The 12,400-nt window shown below is 41.2% G+C and overlaps 1 protein-coding gene across 10 annotated transcripts in view; it reads left to right on the plus strand.

The window, feature by feature from the left end:
- Window positions 1-12,400, plus strand: part of DOCK10 (dedicator of cytokinesis 10) — a 241,168-nt gene that overhangs the window by 98,957 nt on the left and 129,811 nt on the right. For all 10 annotated transcript variants that reach the window (XM_075068541.1, XM_075068543.1, XM_075068534.1 and 7 more), the window contains exon 3: window positions 7,641-7,730. In XM_075068541.1, the coding sequence (XP_074924642.1) occupies window positions 7,641-7,730 (90 nt within the window). The remainder of the gene's footprint in view (window positions 1-7,640; window positions 7,731-12,400) is intronic.

The following is a 12,400-nucleotide window of genomic DNA, read 5'->3' on the forward strand; positions in this document are numbered from 1 at the left end:
GGGCAAGGAATTGAACACAGGAGCCGTAATACACATAATAAGCCGTAATTACTTTGAGCCATCCTTCTTCTCCATTGATAGAAAATAACTTGGAACATATCCTGTTACTAAAATGCATTCACAAAAAAGACCATAATGTCTCCAGTGGAGCAAAAGGAGCCACATTTTTGCCCTTGTGCTGCTACAGAGTCATTACAAATAACTAATTCATATGGGTCCCAGATCTCTCTTATAATGAATCACCTGCTGCCCACCACTATATTTCCTATATCTCCCCTTCAAACAAAGCATGTCATTCTTTCCACTTTGTGCTATGTTCATCACCTGACCTGGGGTAGCATGAATGGATGATAGTTGGTAACTGCACATTCTGCTGTGCTCTGAAATACTTGCAGTAGAAATGTCTACTACAGAAATGTTCAGTGTGCCAATGCCACACTGGTAATGCTAGTGATATTATAATTTCAGTGGTGGGCAACCTGCGGCCCATCAGGGTAATCCGCTGGTGGGCCACAAGACCGTTTGTTTACACTGACCATCCGTTGGCACGTCTGCCCGAAACTCCCAGTGACCACGGTTCGCCGTTCCCAGCTAATGGGGGAAGTGGTGGCCAGAACATTCCTTCGGCCCATGATGCTTCCCGCAGCTCCGATTGGCTGGGAATGGTGAACTGCGACCACTGGGAGCTGTGGGCGGCCATGCCTGTGGATGGTCAATGTAAACAAATGGTCTCACGGCCCACCAGCGGATTACCCTGATGGACCGCAGGTTGCCTATCACTGTTATAACAGCTCCAAAATGGTTCATCCTGTTCCATTCCCCTGGTAAAATGATACAGTATCAGACAGAATGATTGGCAATGGAATCAGCCCATCAGCAGCTTAACTGTTCTCAAGCTTTTTGAAGGCATCATGGGAAAGGAGAATTTTAAGGAGGATAATGTGATAACTTTGCAGATGTTTATAGAATATACAGTAATCTTAGACTGTACATATAGTGCAGTTCATGTTCAGTACGGTGATGAGATGTGCACTCATACTGAAGTGATATTTAGTGTTCAGTTAGGGTTAGCTTGTTTGTTTTAAAATGAAATTGGTGATTTTTTTGCATGGAGGGGAAAGAAGGGCGATGGAAGCTAATGTACTGGAATTAGTATCAGAGCTCACTTTACGGAATGTCGATGAATAAAATTCTCTGCTTGAGTAACTCCATTGACTTCAACAGAATTACACCAGCAGAGAATTTCACCCTATAAATTAGATTGGTATGGGAAGCGCTATGTAAACACATATTGAAGCTTCCCCTTAAAATGTTTTAGATTTTATCTCTCATTCTTTCCCTTTTATACCACAGATCATGTGTTGCAATCTGTGGGATCATTGAGGTTCCATCTTCTCCTGTCTTTTAATTTCATGGTCTCGTTCTGTCTTGCTTTCCTTAAAATTTATGGTAAATCTCTTTATTTAAATGAGAACAGGATTAAGCTGCTTTTCTTTAGTGGGTTTGAGTCTGGGCCCTAATATACCTGAACACATTTTGTGTGGTTAGCAGTGTGAAAGGTTTTTGATTTCTAACTGATTAGAACCAATTCTGACCGGCTGTGGTGCATCAGCCTGAAAGCTATATTTCTAGTTGCTTTCATTCAGAGTTTAAAAAAAAAATGAGAAAAATGTAGAGTGAAAGCATCTAAGTCATCTTTCAAAACAGGACTTAGAAACCTAAATGTCATCGAAAGTTAATGGGATTTAGGCTCCTAATTCATTTTTGAAAATGTTACCCTGTGTCAATTATTAATAAGCAGCGATATTTTCATTTGGCTTTTCCTGCTGAAATACAGTCCCACCTGAATCTAGAAAGGGAGATGATCACAAATCTTAATTTAATTGCTCTTTTTTACTAACCAAACTTCTGAGGCTCACAGCCATTTGCATGAATGTTTCGCAAAACCGTTGTTAGAAGCTGGAGCATTATATTTGCATGTGTATTCCGCGGAGAATTTAAAAATGATTGTTTGCTTTTGACTCTATGGTTAGGCCAGAATTTCAGAACTCTGCATGCAATTGCATATTAAAAAATGAACATGCAGTAGAGCAGCAGGAGGCTGATCCAATGTCCTTTGGATGTCAACAGGAAGATTCTCATTGACTTCAATTAGGCTCCTAATGTGCACATCTAAAAACCATAACTGTATGCACAGTCATGATATTTGGCACACGTTTACAAATGCAGAATTCTGTTAAATCTGGGCCTTCACTTTTAGTGACTCTTCAGAACATAAGAACGGCCATACTGTCTCAGACCAATGGTCCATCTAGCCTAGCATCCTGTCTTCTGCTAAAGGTCAGTGCCATGTGCTTCAAAGGGAATGATCAGAACAGGGCAATTATCAAGTGATCCATCCCCTATCATCCAGTCCCAGCATCTGGCAGTCATGAGTATGAGTGTCTATTCTTCATACTCAGTTGTTATCGTAAATGGTCTCTGCTGCGATCAAGTGCAGTAACAGATCAGTCTTAAAACCATTGAACTATAGCAACAGTCAACAATAGAGTTTAAGCTCTGAACAGGAAGTGTTCTTGTGGCAAGACAGTTTGAAGCTAGTGGTCTAAACAACTAATTCTCAGAAGGGAAGTTCTGTGCAGCTTTTAAAAATAGTTAACTATAATATTGTACAAGAGCATCTTATCTCGGTTCTGTGTAACTTTACCTGTTGCATTCCTTTACTTTAGGGAATTTTTAACAGGAGATTTGGCCAAGTCCACTTAGATGAATAACTGGCAACACATATCCACTTGTAATTGAAGGCATGCCGTTTTTTGATTTACTTTATTCCAGTCCTTTATGTACAGTCCTAACTTCTTGAGAGGCAGTGGTGTGCGTGCAGTGGATAGAGTACTAGTATGGGAGTCAGCTGACCTGCATTCAGTTGCTTGCTCTGCCATTGTATTGCTGTGTGTGACCTTTGCAAAACATGGTGCATGTCTGAGCCGCCGTTTCCCTATTGTAAAATGGAGGGAAATAAAGATTTGCCACTTTTTGCTCAGCACCTTGACATCAGTTGATGAGAAGCTATGTAAATCCTACATTTTATTAAGGAGCATTCTTGGTAAAACAATTAAAAATTCTGCATTCCCTACAGTAGCTATGGTGAGTGGATTCAACCTGGAGTCTTCTTCACTGCTGTCAAGTGGAAGAGGTTTTGGTTGGGTCTGTAGCTCAGCCACCATCATGACAATGATAAAATTCTTAGCTGTAGAATATACCATTAGGCTTTCCATTATACCAACCAGTCCCACTCAATCTGCATAATTTATAGCCATGGATAGCATATGGTCCTTAATAATGATGGACTTCAGTTTACAAGCTGTGTTGCTGATGGGCAACTTGGGTGTTGCTGTCAGGACTAACTAAATCCCTGATCCTGCAAAGAGCTCTGTATGAGTGGACCACCAATGAAGGCAGTGGGCCTCCATAGGAGCACAGGGATTCGCCCACACAAGTTTCCTTGGGGGATTTGTGGCTTAAAATACCGTTTAATCAGTGAAGAAAATGATTATAGACTACAGATGGGCAAAAAAATTCAGACGAATAGCTTGTTCATTGAAAAATGGAGTGTGGTATCAACTGAAATAATTTGCAAATTTGTGTTGAGTTTGCTGAGTAGTTTTGTCCAAACCAAAAAAGTTGAAATGTTTTCATAATGTTGAAATGTTTAGTGTCAACCTGGAAATTTTTATTTAGATTTTCAGGTGTATTTTGACAAAAGCAAAGGAAAGGAGTGGCAATTCATAGTCATTCATGAAGACAAGAAATAGTTGTTGGACCAGCAAAAGAGAATGAGTTTGTCTTTACAGTGTGGTAGTTAGGACGCTCATCTGGAATATGGGAGGCCCCAGTTCAAATCCATACTCCAATGACTACTTAATTATTCGTGCAAAATGCACCAGCTTTAAGAGGAAACACTGAGAAAGCCCCATACCTGAAGATACCATGGCCTTGTGGTTAGGAGACTCTTGCAATGTGGGAAACCCATGTTCAAATCCCTTTTCCACATCAGGTAGAGGGGGAATTGAACTTGGGTCTCCCACGTGTACTGGGCTAAAGCTTAAAAGGAGGTGGCACCACCACCAATTCCTCCTCTGGCCATTTTGTGAATCTTTTCCTTTGCTTTTGTCAAAATTCCTGATAATCTAAACAGTGAGTTTTGGGTACAAACAAAATGTTTTGTTTTGAAATTATCAAAATGTTACAGTTCATTTTGACTGGAACTTTTTTTTTTGAAATTTTCATTGAATAGTTTTGAAAAAATGTCATTTTCAGTTTGACCTGAAACACATCTGAAATTTCCAGAGAACTGAAAAATCCATTATTCAGCCAGCCACTACTGACTTCTCCATAGTTGCCCTGTTGTGAAGCCATAAACCACTGAGGGGACCTTCATTGTCATAAAATAGAACCCTAAAATTGTAACATCCTGAGCACAGCCTTCTATCCCTACTTCATTTCTTTAATGCTCATGAAAGCTTATGCAAATCTCCACTGTACATAGGCCTAGAATAATAAGACAGAATTATTTGGTAATAATGGCAAAGCACTCCCAAGAGATACTTAGTGGGGAAATCTGAAGATTAATTTGTAATAAGCATAACTGGACACAATAGAATAAAAATAATGGACAAATACATCCTGACAGCTGTTCATAAGGAGCTAAATAGCTAACTACGGATACTGATGAGAGTAGAAATGGAAAGAAATTGTTTTGCTATGTCCCATCCTGAACCATCCAAATGAAACTGAGAAAAAGTTTGGGGAATCCCATCATGTTTGCACCTGCCCATAAAATACATACAACTGTTTCAGAATTGCTCATGTACAAAGCAGAGAAGGGGAAGCTGCGTACTGCAAGTTAGATGCAAGTAAGGAACTCTTCTTTTTAAAATATGCACAGAGGTCTTTGTTCTGAGCCAAATTGTCATGTAAAGTCTGGTAAATGGACTTTCTTCAAAAGTTGCGGGGAGGAATTCTCACCTTTAACTTGGAATCAGGCCATGAAACAAATGCTCCAAAATTTGAAGTAGCAGAGGCTGTGAGCCACTTCAGGGTATACTGAACAATGATTCTGCATAATCCACTGCTCTCAGTCCCCTCTTTTGCCCCCAAACACCCTGTGCTGCCCTGTAACTGAGGGTAGAATGTGAGCAACTGAGTCTGATTCTGCTCTTTGTTATATTGCTGTAAATATGGAGAACATAAGAAAGGCCATACTGAGTCAGACTACTGGTCCATCTAGCCCAGTGTCCTGTCTTCTGATAGTGGCCAATGCTAGGTGCTTCAGAGGGAATAAACAGAACAGATAATCAACAAGTGGTCCATCCCCTGTCGCTCATTCCCAGCTTCTGGCAAACAGAGGCTATGGACACTTCAGAGCATGGTTTTGCATCCCAGCCCATCTTGGCTAATAACCATTGATGGACCTATACTTCATGAACTTATCCAGTGCTTGTTTGAACCCTGTTATAGTTTTGGCCTTCATGACATCCTCTGCCAAAAAGTTCTACAGGTTGACTGTGCGTTGTGTGAAGAAATACTTCCTTTTGTTTGTTTTAAACCTGCTGCCTGTTAATTTCATTGGGTGACCCCTAGTTCTTGTGTTATGAGAAGGAGTAAAAAACACTTCCTTATTTACTTTCTCCACATCAGTCGTGCTTTTATAGATCTTCATTGTATCCCCCCTTTGTTGTCTCTTTTTCAAGATGAGTAACTCCATTGACTTCACTGGAATCACTCCAGATTCACTCCAGGGTAGTGGAGAGCAGAATCTGGTCCACCATGCCAGTTACAGAAAACCAATGGGACAGATCTCATAGACTTAGGATCATCTAGTCTGACCTTCTGCACAATGCAGGCCACAGAATCTCACCCACCCACTCCTGTAACAAAATCCTAACCTATGTCTGAGTTATTGAAGTCCTCAAATTGTGGTTTGAAGACCTCAAGCTGCAGAGAATCCTCCAGCAAGTGACCCGTGCCCTGTGCTGCAGAGGAAGACAAAAAAACCTCCAGGGCCTCTGCCAATCTGCCCTGGAGGAAGATTCCTTCCCAACCGCAAATATGGCTATCAGTTAAACCCTGAGCATGTGGGCAAGACTCACCAGCCAGCACCCAGGAAAGAATTCTCTGTAGTAATTCAGATCCCACCCCATTTAACATCCCATCACAGACCTGCTGATAATCAAAGATCAGTTGCCAAATTAATTGCCCAAATTTGACTATCCCATCATACTATCCCTTCCATAAACTTATCAAGCTTAGTCTTAAAGCCAGATATGTCTTTTGCCCCCACTACTCCCCTAGGAATCTGTGGATTAACTTGAGGATGTGGAGAAAGTACCCCAGAGTCTTGCAAGTGTGAATTTACAGTCGTTGACCCACCATTCCCACAGCGAAGAGGGATTCGCAGTCATGCAGTGGGGCAGTGTGAGCATTTGCAACTAGGTAGAACCTAATGATTAAAACAAGGAAATCTAACCCATCCCTGCAGATCTCATGGTAGCTGTCACTCTGCTCCCCACATTGGTCCTGACAGCCCAGCTCACTCCGGGTGCCTACCACAGCTGTGCAATGCCCATTTTTCCTGGGAATGGTAAAAGCTGTGAAAAGAAAGTTAAATACCATCAATAAACTGTATGGGCGGCGGGTGAACGAGCCATTGGGAGAGGCTTTCTGCCTGAGGTCCCGCCCCTCCCCTTCGGCCCCACTCCCCCACTGGAGCACAGAGCACACACCCCCGAGGCCACCAGCCCCACCGCGTGCTCCCATCCCCAGAGCACCAGGCAGGCGGCCCAGCCAGAGCACTCCCATCCCCGTGCACCAGACGGGTGGCGTTACCAGAGCACCCTTACGCCAGCGCCAGGTGGCGCGGTCCCAGTGCACTCAACTCCAACCCCAGAGCGCTGGGCAGGCAGCACGACGTGCCACAGGTCTTGCAAGCAACAGCCCCTGCATGCCTATCCCAGTGTCTCCACCATGGAAAAGCAGGAAGGGAACTGGAAGCAGGCAGGAGGGGTCTAAGGCAGATCATCGGTGCGGCCATGGCAGGTGGCTTGGGGAGGCACAGCCTCCACTGGCCTATGGTACCCACCACCCATGATAAGTCCATGAAGATTCTCACTGGGTTGCTAATGGGGAAGCTACATAAAATAGCTGCTTCCTGGATCCATCCCTCTCTGATCCAACACCCCCTTCTTTTGCCAATCTTACAGTTGTCACATGGAGGGTTTTTTGCAGCTTGTTGGGATTCTTTGTCTGAAATCCCCTCCTGCTGCTTTCCAAGAATTTCAAACCCTTTATGTCCATTTCCCTACTTCTTTGCCTCCTTCCATGCCCAGGAGCAGAGAGGGGCACCGAGCACAGCTGGGTTTGTAGTGTACTTTTTGTGGAGATAAGGTTAAACAATTCTAAAACACATTATACACACTATTTGCAGTACTGTCTATGTGAGGGGTGTGGAAGCCAGCAGAAAGTAGGCATCAGCAAAAATGCTGTCTTTTAACCCTTTTATGGACATGTCTTTAATTCTTTATAGTGTTTTTTAATTGTTTGTTGATCTGACTAAATCTTTTGTTTTTATTTCTTGTCAGATAGACACAATTCCATGGGAAATAAGAACTCTGTACCCATCTGTACCTGAAGATGCAGAACAAAATGTAGAAAATTTATTTGTTAAAGAGGTAAATATCCAGCATCTGTACTCCCTGATTGTAAATAAGTCCAATCACCCTTTTTGTTACATTTAATTATATGAGTCTAATGGTGATTTCTCTTTTGTTTTAGTCACATTTTTAAACAGTGTGATATATTTTGGTGGCTTAGTTTGCATCTAGAAAACTTGCAGTTGTATTGCGCTTGCCTCTCAGATGTCATTGTTTTAGTCCTGCATAGCTGATCCTTTTATATTAGGCACATTTCTTAACATGAGCACTGAACTCTGGAGCTAGCAAAACCTGGGGAGTTTTGTACTTCACAAATATTTATATCCTTTCAAAAAACATTAGATGTTTTGCAGAACATTTTGGAACTCTTAGCACTAGTGAGATCTTGTTTCATCTTTATTTTGTTTTAAGGCCTATATTGTGGCCTTATCAGCTGGTCACATTAGGGATGAGGAGGAAGGATTCTGCGCTATTGGCAGTGGCTGGAGGCATTGCACCTATATGGTACACATGCAAGCAGAATGCTTACCAGGTACTTGAATGCAAGTAGGAGTATGGTTGGTCCTAGGCTGCAGAGCAGCAGAGATGCATGATTTCAAACACTGCTAGTGATTTTATGATTCCCTTGTAGCTTGTCTTAGAGAAATTCTGGCTGCTTCTTGCACAGGAACTCAAAAGATAGACAGCTCCCTGCAACTTTTCCACTGTGTGCTAAAGAAGGCACAATGTGGCCTGACATTTATATTAGAAATCCTGATATATGGGACCAAATTTCAGCCAGCCTCCAAATTACATGCAATGGTTTTACTTACTTACATGCACAAATAACCATAGCCCCTAAAATGTATGTGTGCCCTGCTTTTTGTACCCAGAGGAGGGAGTTACACATCCAGCTTCCCAATTTGTACTGGGATGGTCTGTTTTCGTATGCAGCATGGCTGCATATATACTTCTGCAGAAAAACTCATTTGCACACAAAAAAGTAGGTAAATAAATTCAGAGGCCAGCCTGAAAATTTGTGTGACAGATTCCCATGCAGCATAACACTTTACAAGCTGACCCTATTTTTCGTTCCATCTGTGTGACTAGAAACTCACTGCCAGCTCAAACTCCTTCTCTCCCTGCCACCTTTCCAATGCTGACAATAAGTCTTGATGAGGCAAGTCATTATTTCCCATCTTTTCCTTTCAGCAGGGTGGGGTCTGTCTATTCTTAGTTTGGGGCTCCACAAATTGTAAAGCCAACACTATGCACATTGCTGTGCTCAGAAAATGGAGTCTAAAAATGGAATGTAGTGCACAGTATCTGGGAATTATTACTGCTGAATACTCCAAGGAGGTGCTAATGACAAACTGGCAAAACCCTAAGCCTTCTCTGCAACACTAGAGAGCCAAGAATAAGAGAGAGCAGTAGAACATGGGGGCGGGGGAGCACTAGAGACTGAGGACTGCAGTGGGAGTGCTGTTCATGGAACAATGGTAGGTTAAAGCCCTTAAACTAAATCTTAAAATAGAAATACATGTGTTCCACTTCATGTTTCAAAGCCAAAAAATATATAAAGTCAATTAGGTCCAAGCAGGAAATAGTTACCAATATCCAATCGTCTCCTTACTCAGCCAAGAGCATAACACAAAGGTCCTCTGGAGCAAGGGTATTCTTCTTCTTGGAAATGAAGATAAAAGTTGAAGATGTAAATATTCCTTTCCCATCCTACACATAATTTCACCAGCTATAGTATTAACAAATGAAGGGCCACAGGACAAATTTGAGTGAGCCCTTTTCTCTCCCAAGCTGGATATAGTCTTAATGGCAATGAGTATCAGAGGGGTAGCTATGTTAGTCAGTATCCACAAAAACAATGAGGAGTCTGGTGGCACCTTAAAGACTAACAGATTTATTTGAGCATAAGCTTTTGTGGGTAAAAAAACCCACTTCTTCAGATACATGGAGTGAAAACTACAGATCCCGGCATAAATATATTGACTCATGAAGAGAAGGGAGTTACATTACAAGTGGAGAGCCAGTGTTTATGAAGCCAATTCAGTCAGGGTGGATGTGGTCCACTTACAGTAACTGATGAGGTGTCAATAACAAGAGAGGGAAAATTGCTTTTGTAGCGAGCCAGCCACTCCCAGTCCCTATTCAAGCCCAATTTAACTGTGTTAAATTTGCAAATGAATTGTAGCTCTGCTCTGTCTTTGAAGTCTGTTTTTGAAATTTTTTTGTTGAAGGATGGCTAATTTTAAATCTGTTATGACTCCCCTGCAGGTTGTCTGCCACAATATCGGGCCACAATATAGGCCTCAAAATGTGTCACCAATATTCTCTCTAAAAATGAGAGCTATCACCTTGTTATATTTTGGGAAGAGTGTTTGTGCTGGAGCTGCCCACCTGTCTGATAAGGGAAAGATTGTGGCTGGTTCTGAATCATGTGCAAGGGAGGAAGGAAGATGGTGCAAGTTGGTGAGGAAGTGGGTTGAACTTCTCCACCTGATGAGTCTTTGCAATAGGTAGCAGCACTCCCAATCCTTGTGCACCTTGGACCTGAATCCTTTGCCCATAGAAACCAGTGGAGAGGCTCCAAGAAATTTCAGGGGACATTGGATCAGGACCCAGAGCCTAAGGCGATCTTTTTCCAGTCACACTGAACTCCCCAAAGACAGGAGCTGAACTCTGGCCCCATCCAGGTCTTACCAAAGTGGGTAGAGCACATGTTGCACCTTTTAAATGCCTATAGCAATAGCTGCTCTACTCTGTACTTCCCCAACATTCCCAGAAGCATGCTGCCTTCTTCAGCACTAAGGGCCTGATCCAGATCCTGTTAAAGTCAATGGAAAGACTTCTCCAGTGAGCTTTGGTTCAGCCAGAATACCTCAGGCAGCCAGAATACCTCCAGCTCCTGCCTGCTCTTCACCCCAGCACAGTTGTAACATTAAAAGCTATCCTTAATTTCTTCCAAATGCAATTTTTTGTCCAGTTATTCCTTTATAACTCTGTGACAAACGAGATTCATAAGAGAACTAGAAACTAAGTATTAACAGGACACAGTGGCTGATAACATCTTGCAAGTGACATCTGCAAAATCTAACCAGCGTATTTGAATAAAAGAATTTTGGGTAAATAAACCACAGAGTATAAAAATACCATTGGATCATAAGCAATACTTCTCCTCAAACAAACCTAAATGGCTCAATTCTCCTTTGTCTTGTGCCTTGTGGAGTCTTTCACGCCTGTCCAGTGAATGTGCAGAGGGCTGCCATGTCAGAATGGCAACATTTTACACTCCACACAGATGTCACTACTTCTGAAAGGTAACAGAAAATCAAGCTTGTTTGTAGAGTTTTTGGGTCAAAATAGCTTTCTTCTTCCATGTCAGAAGTGGCTGCATTTTAATTGTGGCTGTAATTAGCCTTACAATCCATAGAAATCCTCTTTAAAGTGCTTTGAGATCCATTCAGATGAAAGGCCGTATATCAAAGTGAAGTAATAATAACTATTATATCCTTAATATTGAAATTTCAGGTAGTAGATTTATGTGGTTTATTTAATCATACCTACTGTAGTAAGAATATTATAAATATTCCTTTTATCCTGTCAATATAGGCTTCCCAACTGCAAAAATGGGATAATATTTAGTTGTCCTTTAGTACCGAAGTCATTCACGGTGGAGGATTTCTGTATGCCCGATATTGTACCATATCTCCATAGGAATTGTAAATGTTATTGGTTATTAAACCAAGAGCTTTATTAATCTTAACTAAAGAAGTAACAACTTTACAGCTATTCTCTTTATAATTATTGAAAGAGGTTATATATCAGTCAGTTACTCAGGCTATTTTGTCCCGTATACACACTGCACACTCATTTTGTTCTTCTAAATTTCAAATTCAAATTAAAACAGAAACTTAAGTTGGTAGGTGTCACCATCTAAAATAAATCAAAGGCTTTATTATCCATCTTGCTGAAGATTTTTTCAGGTTCAAAAGCTGAGTGTTTTCAATGTTTTAAAGAAGTAGTATATCAGTCGACCACCACCAATGTACTGAGGCTCTCTTACAGCCTACATTTACAGTACTTGGAGAAGTAAACAGTTTATTAAAATGTTGTGAATTAATTGCATATTTTAATATTTAGGTTTGGTAAAATCTAGGATTCTTAATTACTAATTTTTATTTTATATATGAGCTGTGTAAAATTGGAGAGTTGTAAAACTGAGGCCTCCTGATGGCTTTTGGCCAATAGAGATGGCATCATGCTTTTCATATGAGTAGGGGGAGTAACCTCAGAGTGCTGGCTAAATTCCAAACTAGTTAATGCTAGTAAATTCTGCCTTCCAAAATCCCTGTGTAGTTTCCCTTAAGTATGATGATCTTTGCTTCCTGTTTTAAAACTCTTTCTTAGTTTTGCCCTTCACTGTTTTAATAGCTGCTGCTTTCCACCTCAGAGATGGCAGAATTTAAGTGGTGAATGAAGTTACATAATCCTTTATCCATCTAATATGTGTGTAAAGTGCTTTAGGATTCAAAAACTGCTATATCATTTCATGTTGTTGTTAATAATAAATGAATGATTATATAAATTCCTTCCCCAAGCTTGCAGAGATCTTACAGAGAATGTAAACTGTGGGAAAAAAAGAGGAACTCTGGCCATTTTCAAGGGGTTTCTAGGTACTCTCTTCAGTTCTGCTT

This window comes from Chelonoidis abingdonii, chromosome 8 (genome assembly GCF_003597395.2).
Source record: "Chelonoidis abingdonii isolate Lonesome George chromosome 8, CheloAbing_2.0, whole genome shotgun sequence".
NCBI classification, from domain to species: domain Eukaryota; kingdom Metazoa; phylum Chordata; order Testudines; family Testudinidae; genus Chelonoidis; species Chelonoidis abingdonii.